Below are 25,557 nucleotides of genomic sequence, written 5' to 3' on the forward strand. Positions count from 1 at the left end.
CAAAATGGTAGAATTTAGTAAAAGTATGCAAAGAAGACCAAGTTGCTGCTTTGCAGATCTGGTCAACCGAAGCTTCATTCCTAAACGCCCAGGAAGTAGATACTGACCTAGTAGAATGAGCTGTAATTCTTTGAGGCGGAGTTTTACCCGACTCAACATAGGCAAGATGAATTAAAGATTTCAACCAAGATGCCAAAGAAATGGCAGAAGCTTTCTGGCCTTTCCTAGAACCGGAAAAGATAACAAATAGACTAGAAGTCTTACGGAAAGATTTCGTAGCTTCAACATAATATTTCAAAGCTCTAACAACATCCAAAGAATGCAATGATTTCTCCTTAGAATTCTTAGGATTAGGACATAATGAAGGAACCACAATTTCTCTACTAATGTTGTTGGAATACACAACTTTAGGTAAAAATTCAAAAGAAGTTCGCAACACCGCCTTATCCTGATGAAAAATCAGAAAAGGAGACTCACACGAAAGAGCAGATAATTCAGAAACTCTTCTAGCAGAAGAGATGGCCAAAAGGAACAAAACTTTCCAAGAAAGTAATTTAATGTCCAATGAATGCATAGGTTCAAACGGAGGAGCTTGAAGAGCTCCCAGAACCAAATTCAAACTCCAAGGAGGAGAAATTGACTTAATGACAGGTTTTATACGTACCAAAGCTTGTACAAAACAATGAATATCAGGAAGAATAGCAATCTTTCTGTGAAAAAGAACAGAAAGAGCAGAGATTTGTCCTTTCAAAGAACTTGCGGACAAACCCTTATCCAAACCATCCTGAAGAAATTGTAAAATTCTCGGTATTCTAAAAGAATGCCAAGAAAAATGATGAGAAAGACACCATGAAATATAAGTCTTCCAGACTCTATAATATAACTCTCGAGATACAGATTTACGAGCCTGTAACATAGTATTAATCACGGAGTCAGAGAAACCTCTATGACCAAGAATCAAGCGTTCAATCTCCATACCTTTAAATTTAAGGATTTCAGATCCGGATGGAAAAAAGGACCTTGTGACAGAAGGTCTGGTCTTAACGGAAGAGTCCATGGCTGGCAAGATGCCATCCGGACAAGATCCGCATACCAAAACCTGTGAGGCCATGCCGGAGCTATTAGCAGAACAAACGAGCATTCCCTCAGAATCTTGGAGATTACTCTTGGAAGAAGAACTAGAGGCGGAAAGATATAGGCAGGATGATACTTCCAAGGAAGTGATAATGCATCCACTGCCTCCGCCTGAGGATCCCGGGATCTGGACAGATACCTGGGAAGTTTCTTGTTTAGATGAGAGGCCATCAGATCTATCTCTGGGAGCCCCCACAATTGAACAATCTGAAGAAATACCTCTGGGTGAAGAGACCATTCGCCCGGATGCAACGTTTGGCGACTGAGATAATCCGCTTCCCAATTGTCTACACCTGGGATATGAACCGCAGAGATTAGACAGGAGCTGGATTCCGCCCAAACCAAAATTCGAGATACTTCTTTCATAGCCAGAGGACTGTGAGTCCCTCCTTGATGATTGATGTATGCCACAGTTGTGACATTGTCTGTCTGAAAACAAATGAACGATTCTCTCTTCAGAAGAGGCCAAAACTGAAGAGCTCTGAAAATTGCACGGAGTTCCAAAATATTGATTGGTAATCTCACCTCCTGAGATTCCCAAACTCCTTGTGCCGTCAGAGATCCCCACACAGCTCCCCAACCTGTGAGACTTGCATCTGTTGAAATTACAGTCCAGGTCGGAAGAACAAAAGAAGCCCCCTGAATTAAACGATGGTGATTTGTCCACCACGTTAGAGAGTGTCGAACAATCGGTTTTAAAGATATTAATTGAGATATCTTCGTGTAATCCCTGCACCATTGGTTCAGCATACAGAGCTGAAGAGGTCGCATGTGAAAACGAGCAAAGGGGATCGCGTCCGATGCAGCAGTCATAAGACCTAGAATTTCCATGCATAAGGCTACCGAAGGGAATGATTGTGACTGAAGGTTTCGACAAGCTGTAATCAATTTTAGACGTCTCTTGTCTGTTAAAGACAGAGTCATGGACACTGAATCTATCTGGAAACCCAGAAAGGTTACCCTTGTTTGAGGAATCAAAGAACTTTTTGGTAAATTGATCCTCCAACCATGATCTTGAAGAAACAACACAAGTCGATTCGTATGAGACTCTGCTAAATGTAAAGACGGAGCAAGTACCAAGATATCGTCCAAATAAGGAAATACCACAATACCCTGTTCTCTGATTACAGACAGAAGGGCACCGAGAATCCTTGTGAAAATTCTTGGAGCTGTAGCAAGGCCAAACGGTAGAGCCACAAATTGATAATGCTTGTCTAGAAAAGAGAATCTCAGGAACTGATAATGATCTGGATGAATCGGAATATGCAGATATGCATCCTGTAAATCTATTGTGGACATATAATTCCCTTGCTGAACAAAAGGCAATATAGTCCTTACAGTTACCATCTTGAACGTTGGTATCCTTACATAACGATTCAATAATTTTAGATCCAGAACTGGTCTGAAGGAATTCTCCTTCTTTGGTACAATGAAGAGATTTGAATAAAACCCCATCCCCTGTTCCGGAACTGGAACTGGCATAATTACTCCAGCCAACTCTAGATCTGAAACACAATTCAGAAATGCTTGAGCTTTCACTGGATTTACTGGGACATGGGAAAGAAAAAAATCTCTTTGCAGGAGGTCTCATCTTGAAACCAATTCTGTACCCTTCTGAAACAATGTTCTGAATCCAAAGATTGTGAACAGATTTGATCCAAATTTCTTTGAAAAAACGTAACCTGCCCCCTACCAGCTGAACTGGAATGAGGGCCGTACCTTCATGTGAACTTAGAAGCAGGCTTTGCCTTTCTAGCAGGCTTGGATTTATTCCAGACTGGAGATGGTTTCCAAACTGAAACTGCTCCTGAGGACGAAGGATCAGGCTTTTGTTCTTTGTTGAAACGAAAGGAACGAAAACGATTGTTAGCCCTGTTTTTACCTTTAGATTTTTTATCCTGTGGTAAAAAAGTTCCTTTCCCACCAGTAACAGTTGAAATAATAGAATCCAACTGAGAACCAAATAATTTGTTTCCCTGGAAAGAAATGGAAAGTAGAGTTGATTTAGAAGCCATATCAGCATTCCAAGTCTTAAGCCATAAAGCTCTTCTGGCTAAGATAGCCAGAGACATAAATCTAACATCAACTCTAATAATATCAAAAATGGCATCACAGATGAAATTATTAGCATGCTGGAGAAGAATAATAATATCATGAGAATCACGATTTGTTACTTGTTGCGCTAGAGTTTCCAACCAAAAAGTTGAAGCTGCAGCAACATCAGCCAATGATATAGCAGGTCTAAGAAGATTACCTGAACATAGATAAGCTTTTCTTAGAAAAGATTCAATTTTTCTATCTAAAGGATCCTTAAACGAGGTACCATCTGACGTAGGAATGGTAGTACGTTTAGCAAGGGTAGAAATAGCCCCATCAACCTTAGGGATTTTGTCCCAAAATTCTAACCTGTCAGGCGGAACAGGATATAATTGCTTAAAACGTTTAGAAGGAGTAAATGAATTACCCAATTTATCCCATTCCTTAGCAATTACTGCAGAAATAGCATTAGGAACAGGAAAGACTTCTGGAATAACCGCAGGAGCTTTAAAAACCTTATCCAAACGTATAGAATTAGTATCAAGAGGACTAGAATCCTCTATTTCTAAAGCAATTAGTACTTCTTTAAGTAAAGAGCGAATAAATTCCATCTTAAATAAATATGAAGATTTATCAGCATCAATCTCTGAGACAGAATCCTCTGAACTAGAAGAGTCCAAAGAATCAGAATGATGGTGTTCATTTAAAAATTCATCTGTAGAGAGAGAAGATTTAAAAGACTTTTTACGTTTACTAGAAGGAGAAATAACAGACAAAGCCTTCTTTATGGATTCAGAAACAAAATCTCTTATGTTATCAGGAACATTCTGCACCTTAGATGTTGAGGGAACTGCAACAGGCAATGGTACATCACTAAAGGAAATATTATCTGCTTTAACAAGTTTGTCATGACAATTAATACAAACAACAGCTGGAGAAATAGCTACCAAAAGTTTACAGCAGATACACTTAGCTTTGGTAGATCCAGCAGGCAGTGGTTTTCCTGTAGTATCTTCTGGCTCAGATGCAACGTGAGACATCTTGCAATATGTAAGAGAAAAAACAACATATAAAGCAAAATAAATCAAATTCCTTATAAGACAGTTTCAGGAATGGGAAAAAAATGCCAAACATCAAGCTTCTAGCAACCAGAAGCAAATGAAAATGAGACTGAAATAATGTGGAGACAAAAGCGACGCCCATATTTTTTGGCGCCAAATAAGACGCCCACATTATTTGGCGCCTAAATGCTTTTGGCGCCAAAAATGACGCCACATCCGGAACGCCGACATTTTTGGCGCAAAATAACGTCAAAAAAATGACGCAACTTCCGGCGACACGTATGACGCCGGAAACGGAAATGAATTTTTGCGCCAAAAAAATCCGCGCCAAAAATGACGCAATAAAATGAAGCATTTTCAGCCCCCGCGAGCCTAACAGCCCACAGGGAAAAAAGTCAAATTTTTGAGGTAAGACAAAATATGATAATTTAAAGCATAATCCCAAATATGAAACTGACTGTCTGGAAATAAGGAAAGTTGAACATTCTGAGTCAAGGCAAATAAATGTTTGAATACATATATTTAGAACTTTATAAATAAAGTGCCCAACCATAGCTTAGAGTGTCACAGAAAATAAGACTTACTTACCCCAGGACACTCATCTACATGTTTGTAGAAAGCCAAACCAGTACTGAAACGAGAATCAGTAGAGGAAATGGTAAATATAAGAGTATATCGTCGATCTGAAAAGGGAGGTAAGAGATGAATCTCTACGACCGATAACAGAGAACCTTATGAAATAGACCCCGTAGAAGGAGATCACTGCATTCAATAGGCAATACTCTCCTCACATCCCTCTGACATTCACTGCACGCTGAGAGGAAAACCGGGCTCCAACTTGCTGCGGAGCGCATATCAACGTAGAATCTAGCACAAACTTACTTCACCACCTCCCTTGGAGGCAAAGTTTGTAAAACTGATTTGTGGGTGTGGTGAGGGGTGTATTTATAGGCATTTTAAGGTTTGGGAAACTTTGCCCCTCCTGGTAGGAATGTATATCCCATACGTCACTAGCTCATGGACTCTTGTTAATTACATGAAAGAAATTTTCTTTAGTAGACCCTCTAATTTTTTATCCATAGGATCTTTGAAAGCACAACTGTCCTCAATAGGTATAGTTGTACGCTTAGCCAGGGTAGAAATAGCTCCCTCCACCTTAGGGACCGTCTGCCACGAGTCCCGCATGGTGTCTAATATGGGAAACATTTTCTAAAAAGTAGGAGGGGGAGCGAGCGGAATACCTGGTCTATCCCACTCCTTAGTAACAATGTCCGAAATCCTCTTAGGGACCGGAAAAACATCAGTGTAGGCAGGAACCTCTAGAAATCTGTCCATTTTACACAATTTCTCTGGAACTACAATAAGGTCACAATCATCCAGAGTTGCTAAAATTTCCCTGAGCAATAAGCGGAGGTGTTCTAGTTTAAATTTAAAAGCAGTCGTATCTGAGTCTGTCTGAGGGAACATCTTTCCTGAATCAGAAATCTCTCCCTCAGACAGCAAATCCCTCACCCCCAACTCAGAACATTGTGAGGGTACATCGGATATGGATTATAAAGCGTCAGAGGGCTTAGCATTTGTTCTCACACCAGACCTACTGCGCTTCCCCTGCAACCCAGGCAGCTTAGATAAAACCTCAGTGAGGGTAGTATTCATAACTGCGGCCATATCTTGCAGGGTGAAAGAATTAGACGCACTAGAAGTACTTGGCGTCACATGTGCGGGCATAACCCGATTCCCTTCTGACTGAGAATCATCCTGCGACATACTTTTAGTAGCTAAAATATGTTCTTTGCAATTTATTGACCTTTCAGTGCATGAGGGACACATTCTAAGTGGGGGTTCCACAATGGCTTCTAAACATATTGAACAATGACTTTCCTCAATGTCAGACATGTTGAACAGGCTAGTAATGACTACAAACAAGCATGAAAACACTTTTAGTGAAAAAAATAAATCTTAAAAAATGGTACTGCGCCTTTAAGAGGAAAAAAGCATACAAGTTCTGCAAAACGGCTTTAAGATGCACCAAAGTTTTCAATTTTTTTTATAGCAGACTCAATATGTGTAGTTAAGTTTGCCCCACAAGGAAATTTAACATTTAACCCTTTAATGTGCAAACCGGATTGAAATAAGGCCTAAATCTTGAAAAAACACCCCCAGCACCTTGCCTGCCCTCAGGGATGGTAAATATGGGGTTAAAGCTTCGATTTGGCCCAAAACATCTACAAGGGCCCTTAAGAGTTGGAGCTTGCTGAAAGAAAACTGGTCATCTGAGGCACGAAAATAGGCCCCGCCCATCTCACGCAATGTCTCTACAGCCTCAAAGAACCGCACCAGAGCAGTTTTAAACTAGCCATGTGGGTTCTGAGACCCAAAAATAAGCCAAGTGTACCCTCAAAGTTTGCCCAAAAAACGTTATTGCCCACAAAACGTTAACAGCACTCCCAGTTCATAAAAACGTTTGCCCACAAACATTCAAAACTCAGTGTCAACCATTTTTTAACTAGCCCCTTATGCAAGCTTAGTAATGCCTTTCTATAGCTCTTAGGATTACTGCTTACCCTTACCCTCATGGGGATACTGTCAGCCTTTCTGAAATACACAGTCTCTCCAGAAAAAATAACTGAACATACCTCACTGCTATAAAGCATGAAAACGTTCCTCACACTGAAGTTTCTTGTAGCCCTCAGCCTCTGTGGGAACAGCACTGGATCTTAGTTACAAATGCCAAGATCATCATCCTCCAGGCAGAAGTCTTCATACATCTGCTGCCTGAGAGTAAATAGTACACACCGGTACCATTTAAAACAAAAAACTCTTGCTTGAAGAAATAAAAAACTAATATTTTATCACCTCTTTCACTTTACCCTTCCTAGTACTTAAAGTAGGCAAAGAGAATGACTGGGGGGTGGAGCTAAAGGAGGAGCTATATAGACAGCTCTGCTGTGGTGCTCTTTGCCACTTCCTCTTAGCAGGAGGATAATATCCCACAAGTAAAGGATGAATCCGTGGACTCGTCGTACATTATAGAAGAAAAGTATATATTTATATACTTTTCTAACACAACATAATCAGAAAAAGCCACAAGTACACAGATGTTTTATTGTTTGTTTATGTGTTTTGCCTCTACATTTTTACAATCATCCTAGTGAATATCCACTGAGAAAGCCATTCAAATATATATTTACAACTATTAAAAAAAATGCACTTGAAAGCTTGTTAAAACCAGGTAGAAATTGTACAATTTCAAAGTGAAATTGAAATTACTGTTACCGATTGAGTTCAGCAATTACACAATCACATGGTTTGCTACCACTATCGATAAAGCATTAGATATTACACCTATTAATATCTATATCTGCACTAGCCTGGGCATGCACTGGTGAAGCTATATATACATACTTTGTGGATAAGGCTGGCGAGGACCCATCTGGGAGTTAATGTTGTAAGCAGGATTTCCGGATACTGGTGGTGGGGCTGTGTTATTTGGAGCACATGGATAAACTGTTCCAGGGATATTAAAACCAGGAGGTGGAGCACCATCCCTCTACAAAGAGAAGTGAAAACAATGAACCTACCACGATATTAAACAAAAGCAGGTTTGGTTTTCCTGTTAAATGCAAAAATAATGGTAACTATACATTTACCCTACCAGGTTTCAAATTGATTTATTTTTCTTTTATATTACACTTCGGTTTAGGTTGTGTACTCTTAAGAAGAAGATGTACGCTGAAAACAGTCATCACACAAATACAACCATAACAGACAAATGGTTCAAGTGTGCAACCCTTCAGAGACAGTAGTTTGTCTACTTTAGCTGACATTTTGCATAAACCTGAACTAGTCTAATCTCAGCAGAGAAAGGAAAATATCTACTATAATTCTTTGTTAGGTTAGGTATAACTTTGGATACATTTCAGTTAGGAAATTAATATGAACCAATGCAGAAAGTCAGGAATATAGCCTGTGGAACCCACATTTTTACTTAATGCAGTAAATTACATTTTTGCTAAAATCCCCAAAAACATACACACAGATAGACCTCATGCTTCATGGTTATGTTCCTTACAGTTTGAATGTATACGTATATTAAATAGATTCCAGAATTAAACAAGGTAGAGTTACTTTATAGCAGGGATGGCCAACCACTGGCCTAGGGGCCACATACAGCCTCCCCCATGAAAAAACAAAAATGAGAACATTGCAATTGTTTTGTAGCTCCAAGAAAAAGCAGAACTAAGAATGTGTGCAATCGATTTGAAGCCCAAAGATAAAGCAAAACTAAAAAAATATGTGCATTTGGGGACTCAGGTAGAAAGAACAGACATATAGAACACGGCAACCTTGCATAAACCTGGCTCTGTGCAACTGGACATTTTGACTAAATATATTATTGATGTCTTTAATAGCAACACATTTATATGTAGCCCATAAAGCTTCTAAAATGTTGATCTATAACCCCCCATGTGCTAGGAAGAAAGCAATCACTACTTTAAAGGATTATATATTTTCTTTACTACAAAAGCCAGTTCCAAATGAAGTGTATCAGAACTGTACTATGTGAAAGGGCATACAAATTTGTTCCACTGCAACACAGATTGCATAAGCAAAATGAATTTGCATCTGCTGTGCATGAAATAGAGATTACTCATTGCTAATGTGCATTGGAGAACTTTAGTGGTTTGTTGTTTGTAGCAGATGGGGGTTAATATTTCAGACTGCAGTGTTTCTCTGGCTTCGACATTCCAAATAAGTTTTGAAGAGTATTAAAGAAACATTCTATAAAAAAAAAAGCATGTAGCTTTTGCATGAGTAACTGGAGCTGTGTGTTTAATTCCTGCAAAAGGTTTTTAATACATACATATAATAAAGCCTGGCTTCTAAACTCAAATGACAATGCCGCTTTAATCACTCTCAGTTTGAAAATTAAACATTTTATCACTAAAACACATACAATTTCTGTCACATTACAAAAACATGGGGAAGCAGAAAAAAAAACACAAGTTTCGGCGGTAGATAACAGGATAATCAAACAAAATAATGTGTATTTAATATTTTTACTATGCTTAAACATTTTATGGGAGATTTTATTTTGGGTTTATTGTCCCTTCATTATATTCAAAGGCCATTGACTATTCATCTGCAAGGAAAGGCACTCAGTTCTCTAAATCCTAAAAAAACACTGTTGAGGTATAAAAAAATAAAAAAAAAACCACAGTAAGCAGATCACGCGGATTACTACTTTCTTCTGGCATTTTGCCATAACACAACATGCTCAAATTGCCCTCAATAACTAGATCCAGCTGTCACATTATATTCATTTTTTTATCACATACAGTGCTAAGAATTCACCTGGAACTAGATGAATGGAACAGAAAAGCTGGTGTGGGATATTTAACCTTTTAGAGGGCGTGTGGGTATATTTTCCCTGTCTTTCAAGCAGGAGGTTGTACAAAATTCATTCAGTAAGTTGGCAACTAAAGTTAAAAAAAAAAGAAAAAAAAAAAAGTAGATATTTGTTTCTGGAAACATGATTTTAACTCTTAACGGGACAGTCTAGCCCAAAATAAACTTTCATGATTCAAATAGAGAATATAATTTTAAACAATTTTCCAGTTTACTTTTATCACCAATTTTGCTTTGTTCTCTTGGTATTCTTAGTTGAAGCTAAACCTAGGAGGTTCATATGCTAATTTCGAAGCCCTTGAAGGCCGCCTCTTCTCTCAGAGCATTTTCACCACTAGAGGGCGTTAGTTCATGTGTGTCATATAGATAACACTGTGCTCACGCACGTTGAGTTCAGGTGAGCCAGCTCTGATTGGCTAAAATGGATGTCTGTCAAAAGAATTGAAATAAGGGGGCAGTTTGCAGAGGCTTAGATACAAGGTAATCACAGATGTAAAAAGTGTATTTATACACTAGGGAATGGGTAATAAAGGGATTATCTATCTTTTTAAACAATAAAAAAATCTGGTGTAGACTGTCCCTTTAAATCAGGGTTGTCCAACCTAATGCTTGGTAGCTGCAATGTTGCCTATAGTACTTTTATCAGGTACTTCACATCCACAGATTTTATGTTTAAGTCGCAAGTGAAATTTGGCTGTTGAAAAACAAATTTCAGCAAACAAGTTTATTTGTTTTAAAAATATTTAGACTTACTGCCCCAGAAATTGTGCTAGTTTTATGCTATTATTCAGGAAGTCTGATATATTAACCATAAGCCAATTAATGTCTTCCCTTATACGTCTATGCACCTGCTCTGATAACGTTATTAGGTTGAAGAGAATGCCACCAGGCTTTTTAACAAGTGTATCCCTGAAATGCTCTTGATTTACACAAAGCCAAAAAAACTGTGCAAACAAAACTGAGTATTAATTTAAACCATTTCTTTATATATACAGAACTTTTGTGAGATAGGACTTAGTTGCTGATGTATGGTGCATTTCTAAAAAATTGACTTAAGTATGCCTTTAAATACATTTAACAATAAATACAATATAATACTAATACAATAGACAGTTTACTAAACAGTTTCTTCACTCCTGAATTTAAAGATTGCTTATATGTAAAGACTGATTGACTCTGTAGATCGATTACAAAATAAGTTATTTAAGTAATGTAAACATCCAGAGCATGCCCCTGACATGTTCTATCAAACAGTTCTGTTAAGGGAGGAATAATCAATGTAATACCTGTGTATCAATTGAGGAGGCAGCAGTCTCAAAGCTGGAAAGGGCAGTAGGGGTTTTGTTACTCCAAGAAGTGACAGTAGGGGCAATTCTAGCCTGAATTAAACAAAGAAATAACAAATCACCAGAAAAACTAAGAATATAAGTGACTGCAGGGCACTAAATTGTTTAGTGCTGGGGATGTAAATTAACGGAATAAAATCAATAACTAAAAAGCCAACAATACTTCCATAAACACATCCGTCACCTAGCTGTTTAGTCCTTTGTCATGAAAACCTTCACAAGAGCAGGGTATGACAGGACAAAGCTAAGAAATCTATGCGATACAATATACTGTCCTTATACAAACAAAAAAACTAATTCTTACTGTGTACTGTTAAGTACAATACTACAAAGCGGGACTTCAGCCAAGTAATACCTGCCCTAGCCATCTATCAGTAACCGCTAAAAAAATCTGGCATTTCCGGTTAGTGAGAAAAGTATCACAAAAGTAATATGGTTACCTGCTACTATTCAAATATCCTATTTTATGGGCGTTTTTATTCTGGAAAAACCTGAATGTGAAGCCTAAACTTGAGTCTCCTAAGTGTCAACATGCATAGCCAGTTGCAAAGTTTTCAATCTCTTGTAATAAGGCCTGGAAAGAGTTACTGGAAAAGTTGAATTTGCTGTGATTTTCAGAGGCATGCTTTGGCTTTGTAAACTAAATGATTTGTATCTTTGTCTTTAAAGCAGGAACATTACAACACTTCAACCTAATTAGTCAATGGGCAATATACAAAAATGTATCCACGTAAGTAAATAAGCAATAACAAAACACAGTATATACTGAAATATTGAATCTGATATCAGTATTGTAGTGTGTGACTGATACAGGATTTCCACCAGTAACAAACTTGTACATTTCAGAAGGTGAGTAAGAAAACATAATTTATGCTTACTTGATAAATTCCTTTCTCCTGTAGTGTAGTCAGTCCACGGGTCATCCATTACTTATGGGATTATAACTCCTCCCTAACAGGAAGTGCAAGAGGATCACCCAAGCAGAGCTGCTATATAGCTCCTCCCCTCTACGTCATACCCAGTCATTCGACCGAAAACCAAACGAGAAAGGAGAAACTATAGGGTGCAGTGGTGACTGGAGTATAATTTAAAATTTAGACCTGCCATAAAAAACAGGGCGGGCCGTGGACTGACTACACTACAGGAGAAAGGAATTTATCAGGTAAGCATAAATTATGTTTTCTCCTGTTAAGTGTAGTCAGTCCACGGGTCATCCATTACTTATGGGATACCAATACCAAAGCTAAAAGTACACGGATGACGGGAGGGACAGGCAGGCTCTTTACACGGAAGGAACCACTGCCTGAAGAACCTTTCTCCCAAAAACAGCCTCCGAAGAAGCAAAAGTGTCAAATTTGTAAAATTTGGAAAAAGTGTGAAGTGAAGACCAAGTTGCAGCCTTGCAAATCTGTTCAACAGAGGCCTCATTCTTAAAGGCCCAAGTGGAAGCCACAGCTCTAGTAGAATGAGCTGTAATTCTTTCAGGAGGCTGCTGTCCAGCAGTCTCATAGGCTAAACTTATTATGCTACGAAGCCAAAAAGAGAGAGAGGTGGCCGAAGCCTTTTGACCTCTCCTCTGTCCAGAATACACGACAAACAGGGAAGAAGTTTGTCGAAAATCTTTAGTTGCCTGTAAATAAAATTTCAGGGCACGGACAACGTCCAGATTGTGCAGAAGTCGTTCCTTCTTTGAAGAAGGGTTAGGACACAATGATGGAACAACAATCTCTTGATTGATATTCCTGTTGGTAACTACCTTAGGTAAGAACCCAGGTTTAGTACGCAGAACTACCTTGTCTGAATGGAAAATCAGATAAGGGGAATCACAATGTAAGGCCGATAACTCAGAGACTCTTCGAGCCGAGGAAATAGCCATTAAAAACAGAACTTTCCAAGATAACAGCTTGATATCAATGGAATGAAGGGGTTCAAACGGAACACCCTGTAAAACGTTTAAGAACTAAGTTTAAGCTCTATGGTGGAGCAACAGTTTTAAACACAGGCTTAATCCTGGCCAAAGCCTGACAAAAAGCTTGAACGTCTGGAACTTCTGACAGACGTTTGTGTAAAAGGATGGACAAAGCTGAGATCTGTCCCTTTAACGAACTAGCGGATAAACCCTTTTCTAAACCTTCTTGTAGAAAAGACAATATCCTAGGAATCCTAACCTTACTCCATGAGTAACTCTTGGATTCGCACCAATGCAAGTATTTGCGCCATATTTTATGGTAAATTTTCCTGGTAACAGGCTTCCTAGCCTGTATTAAAGTATCAATCACTGACTCCGAGAATCCACGCTTTGATAGAATCAAGCGTTCAATCTCCAAGCAGTCAGCTTCAGAGAAAATAGATTTGGATGTTTGAAAGGACCCTGCACCAGAAGGTCCTGTCTCAGAGGTGGAGACCATGGTGGACAGGACGACATGTCCACTAGGTCTGCATACCAGGTCCTGCGTGGCCACGCAGGCGCTATTAGAATCACCGATGCTCTCCCCTGTTTGATCCTGGCAATCAATCGAGGAAGCAACGGGAAGGGTGGAAACACATAAGCCATGTTGAAGGCCCAAGGTGCTGTCAGAGCATCTATCAGAACCGCTCCCGGGTCTCTGGACCTGGATCCGTAGCAAGGAAGTTTGGCGTTCTGGCGAGACGCCATGAGATCCAGATCTGGTTTGCCCCAACGCCGAAGTATTTGGGCAAAAACCTCCGGATGAAGTTCCCACTCCCCCGGATGAAAAGTCTGACGACTTAGAAAATCCGCTTCCCAGTTCTCCACGCCTGGGATGTGGATCGCTGATAGGTGGCAAGAGTGAGACTCTGCCCAGTGAATTATCTTTGAGACTTCCATCATCGCTAGGGAACTCCTTGTCCCTCCCTGATGGTTGATGTAAGCCACAGTCGTGATGTTGTCTGACTGAAATCTGATGAACCTCAGAGTTGCTAACTGATGCCAAGCCAGAAGAGCATTGAAAACTGCTCTTAATTCCAGAATGTTTATGGGAAGGAGACTCTCTTCCTGAGACCATGATCCCTGAGTCTTCAGGGAGTTCCAGACAGCGCCCCAACCTATCAGGCTGGCGTCTGTTGTTACAATCGTCCAATCTGGCCTGCTGAAGGGCATCCCCTTGGACAGATGTGGCCAAGAAAGCCACCATAGAAGAGAATTTCTTGTCTCCTGATCCAAATTCAGCATAGGGGACAAATCTGAGTAATCCCCATTCCACTGACTTAGGATGCACAATTGCAGTGGTCTGAGATGCAGGCGTGCAAAGGGTACTATGTCCATTGCCGCTACCATTAAGCCTATTACCTCCATGCATTGAGCCACTGACGGGTGTGGAATGGAATGAAGGACACGGCAAGCATTTAGAAGTTTTGTTAACCTGTCTTCTGTCAGGTAAATTTTCATTTCTACAGAATCTATAAGAGTCCCTAAGAAGGGAACTCTTGTGAGTGGCAATAGAGAACTCTTTCCTTCGTTCACTTTCCACCCATGTGACCTTAGAAATGCCAGTACAAACTCTGTATTAGACTTCGCAGTTTGGAGACTTGACGCTTGTATCAGAATGTCTTCTAGGTACGGAGCTACCGATATTCCTCGCGGTCTTAGTACCGCCAGAAGAGAACCCAGAACCTTTGTAAAGATTCTTGGAGCAGTAGCCAACCCGAAGGGAAGAGCTACAAACTGGTAATGCCTGTCTAGGAAGGCAAATCTTAGGTACCGGTAATGATCTTTGTGAATCGGTATGTGCAGGTAGGCATCCTTTAAATCCACTGTGGTCATGTACTGACCCTTTTGGATCATGGGTAAGATTGTCCGAATAGTTTCCATTTTGAACGATGGAACTCTTAGGAATTTGTTTAGGATCTTTAAATCCAAGATTGGTCTGAAGGTTCCTTCCTTCTTGGGAACCACAAACAGATTTGAGTAAAACCCTTGTCCGTGCTCCGACCGCGGAACCGGGTGGATCACTCCCATTAGTAAAAGATCTTGTACACAGCGTAGAAACGCCTCTTTCTTTATCTGGTTTGTTGACAACCTTGAAAGATGAAATCTCCCTTTTGGAGGAGAAGCTTTGAAGTCCAGAAGATATCCCTGAGATATGATCTCTAACGCCCAGGGATCCTGGACATCTCTTGCCCAAGCCTGGGCGAAGAGAGAAAGTCTGCCCCCTACTAGATCCGTTTCCGGATTGGGGGCCCTCACTTCATGCTGTCTTAGGGGCAGCAGCAGGTTTTCTGGCCTGCTTGCCCTTGTTCCAGGTCTGGTTAGGTTTCCAGCCCTGTCTGAATCTAGCAACAGATCCTTCCTGTTTTGGAGCGGAGGAAGTTGATGCTGTTCCTGCCTTGAAGTTACGAAAGGCACGAAAATTAGACTGTCTAGCCCTTGGTTTGGCTCTGTCTTGAGGCAGGGCATGGCCCTTACCTCCAGTAATGTCAGCGATAATTTCTTTCAAACCGGGCCCGAATAATGTCTGCCCTTTGAAAGGTATGTTAAGCAATTTAGATTTAGAAGTCACATCGGCTGACCAGGATTTTAGCCACAGCGCTCTGCGCGCCTGAATGGCGAATCCGGAATTCTTAGCCGTAAGCTTAGTTAGATGTACTACGGCATCAGAAATAAATGAATTAGCTAGCTTAAGGGCTTTAAGCTTGTTTGTAATCTCATCCAATGGAGCTGTTTCAAGGGTCTCTTCCAGAGACTCAAACCAGAATGCCGCCGCAGCCGTGACAGGCGCAATGCATGCGAGTGGTTGTAATATAAAACCTTGTTGAGTAAACATTTTCTTAAGGTAACCCTCTAACTTTTTATCCATTGGATCTGAAAAGGCACAGCTATCCTCCACCGGGATAGTGGTACGCTTAGCCAGAGTAGAAACTGCTCCCTCCACCTTAGGGACCGTCTGCCATAAGTCCCGTGTGGTGGCGTCTATTGGAAACATTTTTCTAAATATAGGAGGGGGGGAAAAGGGTACACCGGGCCTATCCCACTCCTGGGTAATAATCTCTGTAAGCCTCTTAGGTATAGGAAAGACGTCAGTACACGTCGGTACCGCATAGTATCTATCCAGCCTACATAATTTCTCTAGGATTGCAACCGTGTTACAATCATTCAGAGCCGCTAATACCTCCCCTAATAGTACACGGAGGTTCTCAAGCTTAAATTTAAAATTTGAAATGTCTGAATCCAGTCTATTTGGATCAGATCCGTCACCTACAGAATGAAGCTCTCCGTCTTCATGCTCTGCCACTTGTGACGCAGTATCAGACATGGCTCTAACGTTATCAGCGTACTCTGTTCTCACCCCAGAGTGGTAGCGTTTACCTCTAAGTTCTGGCAATTTAGATAAAACTTCAGTCATAACATTAGCCATGTCTTATAAAGTGATTTGTAATGGCCGCCCTGATGTACTTGGCGTCACAATATCACGCACCTCCCGAGTGGGAGATGCAGGTACTGACACGTGAGGAGAGTTAGTCGGCATAACTTTCCCCTCGATGTCTGGTGAAATTTTCTTGACATGTACAGATTGGCTTTTATTTAAAGTAGCATCAATGCAATTAGTACACAAATTTCTATTGGGCTCCACATTGGTCTTAGAACATATTGCACAAAGAGATTCCTCTGTGTCAGACATGTTTAAACAAACTAGCAATTAGACTAGCAAGCTTGGAAAATACTTTTCAAACAATTTTCAAGTAATATAAAAAACGTTACTGTGCCTTTAAGAAGCACACAAAAAACTGTCACAGTTGAAATAACAATGAACCGGATTAGTTATAGAAACCAATTTTTTACAGTAAATGCATTGATTTAGCAAAGGAATGCACCCACTAGCAAATGGATGATTAACCCCTTAATACCGGAAAAACGGATAACAATAAAATATAAACGTTTTTATCACAGTCAAAACACAGTCTCACAGGTCTGCTGTGAGTGATTACCTCCCTCAAAACTAGTTTTGGAGACCCCTGAGCTCTGTAGAGACGTCCTGGATCATGCAGGGAGAATAAGGAAGACTTGTGACTGAATTTCTACTGCGTAGAAAAGCGCCAAAATAGGCCCCTCCCACTCATAATACAACAGTGGGGAAGCTCAATAAACTGATTTTATTTAAAACAAACGACAGCCAAGTGGAAATTAATGCCCATAAAAATTTTCACCAAGTACCTCAAAGCTAAAACGATTAACATGCCAGTAAACGTTTTAAATATAAATACATGAAAAGTTATAAAAAAGCCTGTTGCTAGTCGCTTTTACTGCAGAAAGGCTATAAGATATATGTATACAGTATTTTCTAAGTGAAATGCCATTCCCCAGAAATACTTTAGTGCCAACATACATACATAACAGCCTGATACCAGTTGCTACTACTGCATTTAAGGCTGTACTTACATTTTAACGGTATTAGCAGTATTTTCTCAGTCAATTCCATTCCTTAGAAAATAATATACTGCAACATACCTCTTTGCAGGTGAACCCTGCCCGCTGTCCCCTGTTCTGAAGTTACCCCGCTCCTCAGAAGGCCGAGAACAGCAAATGGATCTTAGTTACGTCCGCTAAGATCATACACAAACTCAGGTAGATTCTTCTTCTAATGCTGCCTGAGAAAAAACAACACACTCCGGTGCCGTTTAAAATAACAAACTTTTGATTGAAGAAATAAAAACTAAGTTTTAATAACCACTGTCCTCTCACACATCCTATCGATTAGTTAGGTGCAAGAGAATGACTGGGTATGACGTAGAGGGGAGGAGCTATATAGCAGCTCTGCTTGGGTGATCCTCTTGCACTTCCTGTTAGGGAGGAGTTATAATCCCATAAGTAATGGATGACCCGTGGACTGACTACACTTAACAGGAGAAATTATGTTTTATCCCATTTTAAACATTTAATGTACTAATACGATTTCCCCCATGACTGGTAAGCCATACTAATGTGGTAGTTCTACTCCTATATTACATGTATGTTTCTGTGCGCGTCTTGTAATTATATACAAACACATGCAAAGATCGATAAACCTGGGTTCTGTACATAACAAATGATCAGCAATTTTATTATATCCAATCACTTATGGCTAGCTCAATACCAAAAACTAGTGTGCTCTTCTATATCTTTTAGAGCTTTAAATAATGCTGAAGTAATAACAAAAAGGCATCTTCTCAGTCAATTACCTTATCACAACCATTCAGTTACATATTATGTATTAAAATGACAACAGTTCTTACTGTAAGCAATTCTTGTTGTGCAATGCCAGAAATATACTAGAAAAAAAAGGGTATAAGTTGAATTCAACAGGTCTGGCAACTTAAAACAGCTGTATATTATTACCTGTGGATAATACTGTGTGTCTGAGCCTGGCATCATGCGAGTTGGCAAATGCTGGGGTACGGTTCTTGATCCAACACTGGTAGTTACGCCAGCAGTAGGAACCATGTTTTCTTCTCCTTGCGCCCTGCGCAGCCTGTCCCTTAACTGCACAATATTTATCTAACAGAAATTAAACCATAACAATATGATGCACGATAATATAGTTATGTCATACAAATTTCTTGAGTGCTAGACACACCATTAAGACAGCAGCAAATAGACTTTTTAGATTATTTCAGTTCTGCAGATGTTGAGAAGTCAAGTTTTAAGCGCATATATAATTAATCTGTCTATTTGGAAAAACATGCAGATTGCGGTCTCATATGCTGCAAAACATTAATAAATAACAGTGCGTGTAGGATGATAAAATCTAAAAATATATAGTTTGGTCCAGCATTTAAAACAGCACCTGCACATTCCCACCATATTAAATGTTGACTATTTTTCTATCACACAAATATAAAGAGACACTTTAAAAGCTTTATACGACTGAACTTACTGCTCATTTTTTTTAATAAAGTAAAGTTAGTACACTTCCATTTGACATCTGTTTGCAATATAGTCTTTAGAGTGGACATATTTTTTTTTAATTACTAGTAAAGCTTCATATAATGTGATATTTTTAGGTTTACTGAAACTTTTGTTTGGTTTTGGTTTTTACACCAATTCATAATTATTAGTGTTAATATAGTTATGGATTTTGAACAAACATACAAATATTTAAGTTGGAGTTAGTAGATATTTGTACACCTGTAATTTGATGCTAACAGTTGGGATAGCATGTTTCTCACCTGGTTGGTGCTAGTGGGTAAGAATGCCATAGCAGCTGCAAGACTGCCCTGAGCTGCAAGTAGGTTGGCATACTGACTCATCTTCTCAGCTAGCAGTGCTCCCACATCAGCCGTCTCCACTGCTTGTGTATTTTGTACAGCCTTACGGAGAATTACTACCTTCTCTATAAGATCCTGATGAAATGGAGGAAGAAGAAACATATTACTTACTTTAGAGAGAAAAACAAAACAAAAGGATTTTCAACCCATTAATGAACAGTATTCAAACATATATTGGGGTAATTTAGCAAACTGCTATTAAAATGCATTATAGCAGAGGGTTTTCCACTGTATGCCATAACGATTGACCCAGGAAGATAAGGCACTGAGGAGGACATCCAAAATATGAAGAGGTTCTACGTTCCAAACTCTAGAAATAGTAGTTAATTGGTAACTACAATTCGCCAACTTATAAAGTAACATCTGAAAGCTCTTAACCCCTTAAGCACACAGCTTCAATTTGCTCAATTGTTTCATGACGGAATAATTCCGTCATTGGTCTTAAGGGGTTAAAAATAGGGCTATAATACACCATAAAAAACAAACACATCTGATATTGAGTGCATCTCACTGGTGCAAAATTGATTTAAAGGGACACTCAACCCAAGAGCATGCAATTTTAAGTAACTTGCCAATTTACTTCTATTATCACATTTTTCTTAATTCTCTTGGTATCTTTATTTGAAATGCAAGAATGTAAGTTTAGATGCTGGCCCATTTTTAATGAACAACCTGGGTTGTTCTTGCTGATTGGTGGATAACTTCACCCACCACTAAACAAGTGCTGTCCATGGTTCTGAAGCAAAAAATAGCTTAGACGCCTTCTTTTTCAAATAAAGATAGCAAGAGAACAAAGAAAAAATTAATAATAGGAGTAAATCAGAAAGTTGCTTAAAATTGCATGCTCTATCTGAAAAACGAAAGAACAAATTTGGGTTCAGTGACCCTTTAAAGAATTTAATAAGGGTAAAATACACTAACCTGTAAGGACAAGGAACTTGCGCCATCTTGAGCTTTGGTCCAGCAGGCTACCAGTTTTTCTACATTGCCTGCACAAATGTAGCACAGACAAGCCTGGGCTTGCAGCAGGACATCTCCCTCATTCTCCAGTCTAGATCCTAAACGATCTGAAATGATACCAGAACAGCATCAAATTAATCTCTCAGTATTGGTAACAGGTTAAAAAGCAAATTTATGCTTACCTGATAAATTGATTTCTTCTACGATACGACGAGTCCACGGATTCATCCTTGTGGGATATTATCCTCCTGCTAACAGGAAGTGGCAAAAAGCACCACAGCAGAGCTGTCTATATAGCTCCTCCCTTGACTCCACCCCTGCAGTCATTCAACCGAAGGTATAGGAAGAAAAAGGAGAAACTAAAAAGGTGCAGAGGTGACTGAAGTTTGAAAACAAAAATATAATCCGTCTAAAATGACAGGGAGGGCCATGGACTCATCGTATCGTAGAAGAAATCAATTTATCAGGTAAGCATAAATTTCCATTTCTTCTACTAGATACGATGACTCCACGGATTCATCCTTACTTGTGGGATACAATACCAAAACAACAGGACACGGATGAACGGGAGGGACAAGACAGATAACTAAATGGAAGGCACCTCTGCTTTAAGAACTTTTCTCACAAAAATAGCCTCAGAAGAAGCAAAAGTAATCAATTTGGAAAATTTGGAAAATTTGGAAAAGGTATGAAGGGAGGACCAAGTCGCAGCCTTACAAATCTGTTCAACAGAAGCATCGTTTTTAAAAGCCCATGTGGAAGCCACCGCTCTAGTAGAATGAGCTGTAATTTTTTCAGGAGGCTGCTGTCCAGCAGTCTCGTATGCCAAACGGATGATGCTTTTCAGCCAAAAAGAGAGGGAGTCGTAGCTTTTTGACCCCTACGCTTTCCAGAATAAACAACAAATAGGGAAGATGTTTGACGGAAATCCTTGGTCGCTTGTAAGTAAAACTTCAAGGCACAAACCAAGTCCAAGTTATGTAACAGACGCTCCTTCTTAGAAGGAGGATTAGGACACAGAGAAGGAACAACAATTTCCTGATTAATATTCTTATTTGAAACAACCTTAGGAAGGAATCCAGGTTTAGTACGCAAAACCACCTTATCAGAATGGAATATAAGATAAGGCGAGTCGCATAGTAACGCAGAAAGCTCAGAAACTCTTCGAGCAGAAGAGATACAAACTAAAAACAAAACTTTCCAAGATAAAAGCTTAATATCTATGGAATGCATGGGTTCAAACTGAACCCCTTGAAGAACATTTAGAACTAAATTCAAACTCCATGGCGGAGCAACAGGTTTAAACACAGGCTTGATTCCAACTAAAGCATGACAAAAAGCCTGAATGTCTGGGACATCCGCCAGACGCTTGTGTAGTAAAATTGACAAAGCAGAATTTTGTCCCTTTAAGGAACTAGCCGATAATCCCTTCTCCAATCCTTCTTGGAGAAAGGACAAAATCCTAGGAATCCTAACCCTACTCCATGAATGAGTAGCCCTTGGATTCGCACCAATAAAGATATTTACGCCATATCTTGTGGTAAATTTCCCTAGTGACAGGCTTCCGAGCCTGAATCAATGTATCAATGACCGACTCAGAGAATCCCCGCTTAGATAAAATCAAGCGTTCAATCTCCAGGCAGTCAGCTGCAGAGAATTTAGATTTGGATGTTGGAACGGACCTTGAATGAGAAGGTCCTGTCTCAGTGGCAGTTTCTATGGTGGCAGAGATGACATTTCCACTAGATCTACATACCAAGTCCAGCGTAGCCACGCAGGTGTTATCAAGATTACCGAAGCCCTCTCCTGTTTGATTCTGGCAATCAGACGAGGCAGGAGAGGAAAAGGAGGAAACACATAAGCCAGGTTGAACGACCAGGGGTACTGCTAGAGCATCTATCAGTACTGCTTGGAGATCCCTTGACCTGGTCCCGTAACAAGGAAGTTTGGCATTTTGACGAGATGCCATCAGATCCAATTCCGGTGTGCCCCATTGACGAATCAATGTCGCAAACACCTCCGGATGGAGCTCCCACTCCCCGGGATGAAAAGTATGGCGACTTAGAAAATCCGCTTCCCAGTTCTCTACTCCTGGGATATAGATTGCTGATAGATGGCACGAGTGAATCTCTGCCCATCGAATTATCTTGGAAACTTCCATCATTGCTAGAGAACTCTTTGATGATTGATATATGCTACAGTCGTGATATTGTCCGACTGAAATCTTATGAATTTGGCCGAGGCCATACTTGAAGCGCGTTGAATATTGCCCTCAGTTCCAGAATATTGATTGGAAGTAGGGACTCCTCCTGAGTCCAAAGACCCTGAACCTTCAGGAAATTCCAGACTGCACCCCAGCCCAAGAGGCTGGTGTCTGTCGTCACTATGACCCATGTTGGTCTGCAGAGGCACATTCCCTGGGACAGATGATCCTGTGACAACCACCAAAGAAGAGTGTCTCTGGTTTCTAGATCCAGATTTATCTGAGGAGATAAATCCGCATTATCCCCATTCCACTGTTTGAGCATGCACAGTTGCAGTGGTCGGAGATGTAAGCGAACAAACGGAACGATGTCCATTGCCGCTACCATTAATCCGATGACCTCCATACACTGCGCCACTGATGGGACTGAAGTGCTCGGCAAGTAGTTAAGATCTTTAACTTTCTGACCTCCATCAGAAAAATTTTCATTTCTACCGAGTCTATCAGAGTTCCTAAGAAAGGAACTCTTGTCAGTGGAACTAGTGAACTCTTTTGTATGTTCACCTTCCACCCGTAAGTTCTCAGAAAAGCCAACACAATGTCCGTGTGAGATTTGGCTAGCTGGTAAGTTGACGCCTGAATCAAAATATCGTCCAGATAGGGCGCCACTGCTATACCCCGCTGCCTTAGAACCGCCAGAAGGGACCCTAGCACCTTTGTGAAAATTCTGGGAGCTGTGGCCAACCCAAAAGGAAGGGCCACAAACTGGTAGTGTTTGTCCAGGAAGGCGAACCTGAGAAACTGGTGATCTTCGTGGATAGGAATGTGAAGATACGCATCCTTTAAGTCCACGGTAGTCATACATTGACCCTCCTGGATCATTGGTAAAATAGTTCGAATGGTCTCCATCTTGAATGATGGGACTGAGAAATTTGTTTAGGCATTTGAGATCTAAGATCGGTCTGAAGGTTCCCTCTTTTTTGGGAACCACAAACAGATTTTAGTAAAATCCTTGCCCCTGTTCTAGTTTTGGAACTGGACAGATTACACCCATGGTATATAGGTCTTTTACACAGCGTAAGAATGCCTCTCTTTTTGTCTGGTCTACAGACAAACGTGAAAGATGAAATCTCCCTCTTGGGAGAAAATCCTTGAATTCTAGTCGATACCCCGGGTCACGATTTCTAATGCCCAGGGATCCTAAACTTCCCTTGCCCAAGCCTGAGCGAAGAGAGAAAGTCTGCCCCCTACTAGATCCGGTCCTTGATCGGGGGCTGCCCCTTCATGCTGTCTTGGTAGCAGCAGCGGGCTTCTTGGCCTGTTTACCTTTATTCCACGTCTGGTTAGGTCTCCAGACTGACTTGGATTGTGCAAAATTACCCTCCTGCTTTGTGGCGGAGGAGGAAGTAGAGGGTCCACCTTCAAAGTTCCGAAAGGAACGAAAATTATTTTGTTTGGCCCTCATTTTAACCGTCTTGTCCTGAGGAAGGGCATGGCCTTTACCTCCAGTAATGTCGGAAATGATCTCCTTTAGTTCAGGCCCAAATAGGGTCTTACCTTTAAAAGGAATAGCTAAAAGTTTAGATTTTGATGACACATCAGCAGACCAAGACTTAAGCCATAACGCTCTACGCGCTAAAATGGCAAAGCCTGCATTTTTTGCAGCTAATTTTGCCATTTGAAAGGCGGCATTTGTAATGAAAAAATTAGCTAGCTTGAGAGCCTTAATTCTATCCAAAATATCATCTAAATGGGGTCTCAACCTTAAGAGACTCCTCTAGAGCCTCAAACCAAAAAGCTGCTGCAGTAGTTACAGGAACAATGCACGCTATAGGCTGTAGAAGAAAACCCTGATGCATAAACAATTTCTTTAACAGACCCTCTAATTTTTTATCCATAGGATCTTTGAAAGCACAACTGTCCTCAATAGGTATAGTTGTACGCTTAGCCAGGGTAGAAATAGCTCCCTCCACCTCAGGGACCATCTGCCAGGAATCCCGAATGGTGTCAGATATATGAAACATTTTCATAAAAGTAGGAGGGGGAGAGAACGGAATGCCTGGTCTATCCCATTCCTTAGTAACAATATCCGAAATCCTTCTAGGGACTGGAAAAACATTAGTGTAAGTAGGGACTTCTAGATATTTATCAATGTTACACAATTTCTCTGGTGGTATTGCAATAGGGTCACAATCATTCAGAGTCGCTAAAACCAACCGGAGTAACAAGCGGAGGTGTTCAAGCTTAAACTTAAAGGCCGTCACATCTGAGTCTGTTAGAGGGAACATCTTTCCTGAGTCTGAAAGCTCTCCCTCAGACACTAAATCCCTCACCCCCAAATCAGAACACTGTGAGGGTACATCGGAGATGGCCAATAAAGCGTCAGAGGGCTCAGCATTTACTCTAGTACCGGACCTACTGCGCTTACCCTGTAAACCTGGCAGTTTAGACAATACCTCTGTAAGGGTAGTAGACATAACTGCAGCCATATCTTGCAGAGTAAAGGAATTAGACGCACTAGATGTACTTGGCATCGCTTCAGTAGGAGTTAAAGGTTGTGACACTTGAGAATTGGATGGCATAACCTGATTCTTTTCAGGCTGAGAATCATCCCTAGACATACTTTTATCACCTAAAATATGTTCTTTGCAATGTAAGGCCCTTTCAGTACATGAGGGACACATGTTAAGTGGGGGTTCCACAATGGCTTCTAAACACATAGAACATTGACTTTCCTCAATGTCAGACATGTTGAACAGGCTAGTAATAACCACTAAAAGTCCTGAAAACACTTTTAGTGAAAAACCAACAATCTGAAAAAACAGTACTGCACCTTTAAGAGTAAAAAAGCATACAAGTTTTCCAAAACGGTCTTAAAATGTAATAAATATCACAATATTTGCATTTATGTGTTTAATCTTGTCAGCTAAGATTGCACCACAAGTAAGGAAAAGTTAACCCTTTATAGAAAAAAAACGTTACTCAAAAACGTTTATTAAAGTAATAAATCAACCCCCTGCACCTCGCCACAGCTCTGCTGTGGCGCCTACCTGCCCTCAGGGGTCTGTAAGACACACTATCTTTCGTTTGTTTGTCTAAATCTGCAGCCTAGGCCCACCGGAGCTGGAGCTTGCTGTCTTCAGAA

At 40.3% G+C, this 25,557-nt stretch overlaps 1 protein-coding gene across 10 annotated transcripts in view; it reads right to left on the reverse strand.

Moving 5' to 3' along the window:
- The window catches only part of SEC31A (SEC31 homolog A, COPII coat complex component), a 211,049-nt gene that overhangs the window by 49,182 nt on the left and 136,310 nt on the right, over positions 1 to 25,557 (reverse strand). For 8 of the 10 annotated variants that reach the window (XM_053703361.1, XM_053703367.1, XM_053703358.1 and 5 more), the window contains 5 exons: positions 20,171 to 20,316; positions 19,151 to 19,324; positions 18,321 to 18,479; positions 10,928 to 11,020; positions 7,638 to 7,782 (listed from right to left, as the gene is read on the reverse strand). In XM_053703361.1, coding sequence (XP_053559336.1) covers positions 7,638 to 7,782; positions 10,928 to 11,020; positions 18,321 to 18,479; positions 19,151 to 19,324; positions 20,171 to 20,316 — 717 coding nt within the window. The remainder of the gene's footprint in view (positions 1 to 7,637; positions 7,783 to 10,927; positions 11,021 to 18,320; positions 18,480 to 19,150; positions 19,325 to 20,170; positions 20,317 to 25,557) is intronic. The other 2 variants (XM_053703364.1, XM_053703363.1) reach the window with 1 other exon arrangement.

Source organism: Bombina bombina, chromosome 2, assembly GCF_027579735.1.
Source record: "Bombina bombina isolate aBomBom1 chromosome 2, aBomBom1.pri, whole genome shotgun sequence".
NCBI lineage: Eukaryota > Metazoa > Chordata > Amphibia > Anura > Bombinatoridae > Bombina > Bombina bombina.